This window comes from Bos indicus, chromosome 1, assembly GCF_029378745.1.
Source record: "Bos indicus isolate NIAB-ARS_2022 breed Sahiwal x Tharparkar chromosome 1, NIAB-ARS_B.indTharparkar_mat_pri_1.0, whole genome shotgun sequence".
NCBI lineage: Eukaryota > Metazoa > Chordata > Mammalia > Artiodactyla > Bovidae > Bos > Bos indicus.
This window is the reverse complement of record NC_091760.1, coordinates 146,997,869-147,004,871: the sequence shown is the minus strand read 5'-3', so window position 1 is coordinate 147,004,871 and position 7,003 is coordinate 146,997,869. Positions and strand designations below refer to the sequence as shown.

At 50.9% G+C, this 7,003-nt stretch overlaps 1 protein-coding gene across 1 annotated transcript in view; it reads left to right on the top strand.

The window, feature by feature from the left end:
* The first annotated feature begins 5,825 nt into the window (after positions 1–5,825).
* TDRP (testis development related protein) overlaps positions 5,826–7,003 on the top strand; it is a 47,793-nt gene continuing 46,615 nt past the window's right edge. Inside the window, exons 1-2 of the mRNA XM_070796550.1 lie at positions 5,826–5,890; positions 6,431–6,618. Of these exons, the coding sequence (XP_070652651.1) occupies positions 6,514–6,618 (105 nt within the window). The 5' untranslated portion in view covers positions 5,826–5,890; positions 6,431–6,513. The remainder of the gene's footprint in view (positions 5,891–6,430; positions 6,619–7,003) is intronic.

The window sequence follows — 7,003 nt, the reverse complement described above, 5'->3', positions numbered from 1 at the left end:
GTTAATGGGACTGGATGCCATGATCTTCATTTTCTGAATGTTGAGTTTTAAGCCAACTTTTTCACTCTCCTCTTTCACTTTCATCAAGAGGCTCTTTAGTTTCCTCTTCACTTTCTGCCATTAAACTGGTATAATCTGCGTATGTGAGGCTGTTGATACTTCTCCTGCTGATCTTGATTTCAGCCTGTGAGTCATCCAGTCCCATATTTCACATGATGTCCTCGGCATATAAGTTAAATAAGCAGGTGACAATGTACAGCTTTGTCGTACTCCTTTCCCAATTTTGAACCAGTCCGTTGTTTCATGTCTGGTTCTAATTGCTGCAGACCCTTCCCTTTCCCAATCTTTGGCTTGGTGCTGTCTGCTGGCTGACACCCACCAAAAGGTGAACCCAGTTTTCCAGTAACAGAACCACCAGCACGTGGTGGCTCAAACGCCATTGGACACCCCTGGCTTCATGGCCCCCATAACTGGAAAAATGGGACTTCACATTGGGCTGCCTCATCACCCAGATGGGCCTCTGCACCATCCCCTCCTGGGGTGAGGACCTGCTGTGAGTTCACTGGGGCTCTGGTTGCTAAGAGGTTCTTTTCGTGCCCAGACAGTGCTCTCCTTTAACACTAAGTTTGCCAGAGTAAAAGCCGACTAAGGTGAGCCTTCAAACAGGGATGGCACACTCGATCTTTATTAACAGAGCTCCCCCTCCAATCCAGTGAATTTTCAGGACTCCATTAGCCAATACAGGCAATTCAGGCTAAAATTAGTAGCTTTCTTCAAGGAGGGCTCAGTAAATGAAAGGTTAGCCATGTCTTTCTAGATCCAAAAGTGGATTCCTACGTGTAGGCATTGTGTTTTTGTGACAGTGCATTGTGAAAAGCGCATTTGTATGGCACTTTCACCATATCAAGACTTAATTTTATAAAACTCATACGTGAATGAATGAATGAGTAGGGTCAGACTCCTAGAATGCCCTGGAAGTGTTCAGAGTCCCAGGCTGCCTGCTGCTCAGCCACCTGGCCCTCCTGCTGACCTTAGCCTCAAGAGCAGGCCTTCCCTGCAGAGCTCTCCTAGAAGTTAATGCGAGACACTGGATAACTGATCTGGAATTGAGCTGTTTTATTTATTTAGCCTGGCCTTCTTATCCCAGATTGGCCTGCATCTGCAGGAGGTTACAGATTAATTTATAAAGAAATATCTCAAAAATGAACAATGCAGATACACCAGAACAAGGAGGCCAGTGGTCGGGCATAGGCCCCGTGCTCTACTGGCAAGAGTAAAGGCATCCGTGTTTATTTGTTGGAAGTGTTCTGAGTTGGTTTTCCATATTTTGTTTATGGTAACTTTGAAGGGGCTGTGTTTGGATCCTGGCTTTGTTTTGTAGCCTCTAGTTTTTTTTTTACTTTTATCACTGTTTGTGTTTGCAGTGTGTTTATTCTGACAGTGCCCTGTGGGCCCTGGAGTACAAATTCATTGTGTGTCGGTCACACATCCTAGAATCAGCACCGTGTTTATGTTCAGTGTTTCCATCCTGAAATCTTTCCAGTCCAGAAGACGAAGGTTAATTGACCTGGTTTGAAAAGATGTGCCAGTCAGTTCAGTTCAGTTCAGTTGCTCAGTCATGTCCGATTCTTTGAGACCCCATGGACAGCATGCCAGGCTGCCCTGTCCATCACCACCTCCTGGAGCTTACGCAAACTCATGTCCATTGAGTCAGTGGTGCCATCCAACCATCTCATCCTCTGTCGTCCCCTTCTCCTCCTGCCTTCAATCTTTCCCAGCATGAGGGTCTTTTCAAATGAGTCAGTTCTTCACATCAGGTGGCCAAAGTATTGGACTTTCAGCTTCAGCAACAGTCCTTCCAATGAATATGCAGGACTGATTTTCAGTGAGATCCAGAAACGGTTGGATCTCTTTGCTGTCCAAGGGACTCTCAAGAGTCTTCTCCAACACCACAGTTCAAAAGCATCAATTCTTCGGCGCTCAGCTTTCTTTATAGTCCAACTCTCACATCCATATATGACTACTGGAAAAACCAAAGCTTTGACTAGACCAACCTTTGATGGCAAAGTAATGTCTTTGCTTTTTAATATGCTGTCTAGGTTGGTCATAACTTTTCATCCAAGGAGTAAGCATCTTTTAATTTCATGGCTGCAGTCACCATCTGCAGTGATTTTGGAGCTCAAAAAAAATAAAGTCTGTCACTGTTTCCACTGTTGCCCCATCTATTTGTCATGAAATGATGGGACCGTATGCCATGATCTTCATTTTCTGAATGTTGAGTTTTAAGCCAACATTTTCACTCTCCTCTTTCACTTTCATCAAGAGGCTCTTTAGTTCTTTGCTTTCTGCTATAAGGGTGGTGTCATTTGCATATCTGAGGTTACTGATATTTCTCCGGGCAATCTTGATTCCAGTATGTTCTTCATCCAGCCAGCTTTTCTCATGATGTACTCTGCATATAAGTTAAATAAGCAGCGTGACGATGTACAGCCTTGATGTACTACTTTCCCAATTTGGAACTGACTGTTGCTTCCTGAGATTTCTCAGGAGGCAGGTCAGGTGGTCTGGTATTCCCATCTTTTAAAGAATTTTCCACAGTTTGTTGTGATCCACACAGTCAAAGGCTTCCGCATAGTCAATAAAGCAGAAGGCGATATTTTTCTGGAACTCTCTTGTGTTTTCAATGATCCAACAGATGTTGGCAATTTGATCTCTGGTTTCTCTGCCTTTTCTAAATCCAGCTTCAACATCTGGAAGTTTTCGGTTCATGCACCGTTGAAGCCTGGCTTGGAGAATTTTGAGAATTGCTTTGCTAGCGTGGGAGATGAGTAAAATTGTACAGTAATTTGAACATTCTTTGGCATTGCCTTTCTTAGGGATTGGAATGAAAACTGACCTTTTCCAGTCCTGTGGCCACTGCTGAGTTTTCCAAATTTGCTGACTGACATATTGAGTGCAGCACTTTCACAGCATCATCTTTTAGGATTTGAAATAGCTCAACTGGAATTCCATCACCTCCACTAGCTTTGTTCGTAGTGATGCTTCCCAAGACCCACTTGACTTTGCATTCCAGGATGTCTGGCTCTAAGTGAGTGATCACACCATCAAGGTGTGAAGTCTGGGTCATGAAGATCTTTTTTGTGTAGTTCTGTGTATTCTTGCCACCTCTTCTTATATCTTCTGCTTCTGTTAGGTTCATACCATTTCTGTCCTTTATTGTGCCCATCTTTGCATGAAATGTTCCTTGGTATCTCTAATTTTGCAGAGATCTCCAGACTTTCCCATTCTATGTTTTCCTCTATTTCTTTGCACTGGTCACTGAGGAAAGTTTTCTTATCTCTCCTGGCTATTCTTTGGAACTCTGCCTTCAAATGGGTATATCTTTCCTTTCCTCCTTTGCTTTCACTTCTCTTCTCTTCTCAGCTATTTGTAAGGTCTCCTCAGACAACCATTTTGCCTTTTTGCATTTCTTTTTCTTGGGGATGGTCTTGATCCTTTGAAAAATGTATATATCTATACAGTTTTAACATTCTTATATAGTCCCATGAAGAAAGAGTTCTTTAATTTCTAGTGGGTACAGTATTTTTCAGTAGGTATTCTCTGGTTCTACATCAGTTTCGGGTATTTGTGCCTTGTGGATCCAGAGATATTTGGGGCCCTGGTATGTGTACCTGTGTATTTATCTCATGATCCTCCTGACTCAGTGAGAAGGGAGAATGGGGTCTCCTGGGCTTCTTGCCACAGGCTTGGGTTCCAGGTAGCTGGCTGATAAGTAAATTTTCCCCTTCCATGCTGTGGCTCAGATGGTAAAGAATCTGTCTGCAACGCAAGACATCCATGTTCGATCCCTGGGTCAGAAAGATCCCCTGGAAAAGGGAATGGCAACCTGCTCCAGTATTCCTACCTGGAGAATTCCAAGGACAGAAGATCCTGGAGAGTTACAGTCCATTGGATTGCAAAGTGTTGAACACCACTGAGTGACTAACACTTTCACTTCACATGCCCTAACCACTAACCCTGCAAGGACTCCCATGCCCCTCACCACTGGGTCTGTTCTTGGGGCTTCTGCAGGCCTCTCCCAAAGACAAACTCAGAGCCTCTCTTCATTTTAAAACTTTTCCTGGCCGTTACATCTAGAAAATCCCAAAAGGTACAGATGATGGTGTTTTTTTTTTTTTTTTCCTCAGAGTAGTAAAATTAAAAAACTTAAGAAAATTTTATAGAAGCCAATGATTCTGGATTTCTCAACTAATACACATTTGTTGTGAAAATACAAGCAATACTGAAGCATATCACTTAAGTAAAAAGTTTCTCTGCAGGTGTTAATTTGCTGGGCAGAGGGCTCATGAGTTTAAATTGTAATAGATACTAACACAGGGTACATCCTTGCAAGTGTTCACCATCTTGATGGGGGAGAAAAGGGCCTCATGTTCATGAGTGGAAAAGGGTTCTTATGTTCATTTGCATTTCCCTGATTACAGTGCAGCCCAAAACTTTGTTTTGGGGCTCCAAAATCACTGCAGAAGGTGACTGCAGCCATGAAATTAAAAGACGCTTACTCCTTGGAAGAAAAGCTATGACCAACCTAGACAGCTTATTAAAAAGCAGAGACATTACTTTGCCAACAAAGGTTGGTCTAGTCAAAGCTTTGGTTTTTCCAGTAGTCATGTATGGATGTGAGAGTTGGACTATAAAGAAAGCTGAGTGCAGAAGAATTGATGCTTTTGAACTGTGGTGTTGGAGAAGACTCTTGAGAGTCCCTTGGACAGCAAGGAGATCCAGCCAGTCCATTCTACAGGAAATCAGTCCTGCATATTCATTGGAAGGACTGATGCTGAAGCTGAAAGTCCAATACTTTGGCCAACTGATGCGAAGAACTGACTCATTAGAAAAGACCCTGATGCTGAGAAAGACTGAAGGCGGGAGAAGGGAACGACAAAGAACGAGATGGTTGGATGGCATCACCGACTCAATGGACATGAGTTTGGGTAAACTCCTGGAATTGGTGATGGACAGGGAGGCCTGGCCTCCCTGCAGTCCATGGGGTCGCAAAGAGTCGGACACAACTGAGCAAGTGAACTGAACTGATTACACTGGAGTCGAATATCTTTTATATTTCATTATATGGCTCCTTTATGAGGCAGAAAGTAAAAGTTATCCTGTATTGTACTTGGGGTTTGGGTAAGAGGCCAGAGAGCCGGGTGGGCCAGGCCTCCTCTGCCACAAGTTGGGGTTCGCTCGCCATGACTGTGACTGTAAAACGCAATACTGAGAAAAAGTAACAAATCTCGGTTGTCATAATTGACTGTCACAAAGTCCCCTCGACTGCCCGTGAACTACACCACGTATGGGTCATCTTACTTGCTGGTCAACGTCAGGTTCCCGGAAAGCGAGGGTCCGGCGCGCAACACGGCGGCTTCCAAGGTGGTGTAGCCAGCGAGCTGCCCGCTTTCCCCGCGGGCCTTCCGCTCCGAACGCAGACACATTCCCGTCCCTCTCCCCGCACCCGCCTGGGCGGAGACCACCGTCTGCGGCCCATCCCGGGGCTCGGCCGCACCCTCTCCTCGGTGGCAGGTCCGCATGCCCAGTGCCTCCACCCTCTGTGGTGCCGGCCAACATTCGCGCTGTTACCCACCGGAGCCCCAGGCTGGACGCCTGCGCACCCCCGGGAACACCAGGCACCGAGGCGGGCTGACCCAGCGGGAACCCGAGCAGCCACCGCCTCCAGCCCCACCCACCGCGCCCCGAGCCGCGGACACTGGGGTGTGCGCATGCGCACCATGCCCGCTCCGCGTCCGGTAGCTGTCGCCATGGTGACCGGAGCCCCGGCCGCCCCGCCCCCCGCGCCGCCGTCCGGCGGGCCTGGCGGCGACCCAGAGTGGGGTGAAGGGTAAGGGGTGAAAGGGTCAGCTCGGGATGGGGGTGCGCTTGGGGTGAGGAAGTATCACGGGGTGAGGGGTAAGCAGATTGGCCAGGTTGCGGAGACCTTGGGTCAAGGGGTGAGCGGAGAGGGTCCGAGATGAGTGGGGGCTAGGTGACGGGAGCTTGGGTGAGGGGCGAGGGGTGAGAGGGTCGGTTTGGGTGGGCGGTCTGCAGAAAGAACCTCGTGGGATTATGTTAGGGGGTGGGGACCTCTCAGAGGAGGAGGCGCCTCTGTGGGGTGGGGGGGGTCTGTCGGGGGCAGGGCCTGGCCGGGGGTGGGGCGGTGGTGACCTGAGAGGGGTGGCGAGCAGGGGAAGTGAAGGCCCGGGGGGTGTGGCCCGGGTCTGGAGGTGGGCCCGGGCCCGGACGGACGCCGGGTCTGGTTGGGTGAGGGAACCGAGCCCTGTCCGGGAGGGGGCGGGGTGGGCTGGGGAGGGCCCGGTCCGGGGGTGGGCCCGCCCCACAGCCCGGCCCCGCCCGGCCCCACTGGCCGCGTCCGGTCCTCCAGGAGCTGCAGCCCGGGCGTCCGTGCTGCGGGCCGGCCGAGGAGGGGCACGCACGGACACCGGCGCCCGCCCGCCCGCCTGCAGCATGTGGAAGCTGGGCCGAAGCCGGGTGCTCCTGGACGAGCCCCCCGAGGAGGAGGACGGCCTGCGGGGGGGGGCGCCGCCCGCCACCGCCCCCGCCGCCGCTCAGGTGAGGGGGCGCCGGGGGGGCGGGGCGCGGGGGGCGGGTAGGGTGATGCGGGTAGGCATGAGCGGGGCTGAGGCCTGGCCGCGCAGTGGGGGAGGCGCACAGGTGGGGCGCGCAGGTGAGGCCCGCGCCGCGCGGCCCTTTAATTTCCCGAGGCTGGTCCGGGCCCGGCCGCTGTGCCCCGTGGTGACCGCCCCCCCCGCCACGTTACGAATGACTGAACCCAGCGCCCCGCCGCCCCTCGCGCGGGTTTGGGATGGCGGGCGCAGTTCCCGGAGGTGGGAACCTCGGGCCGTGGCCTTCCAGCGGCGCGGGGGGAACTGTCTGCCGAGTGGACGCGACCCTGGCCCCGGCCCGGGCCCATCAGTCCAGCGCCGAGTCCGGGGCC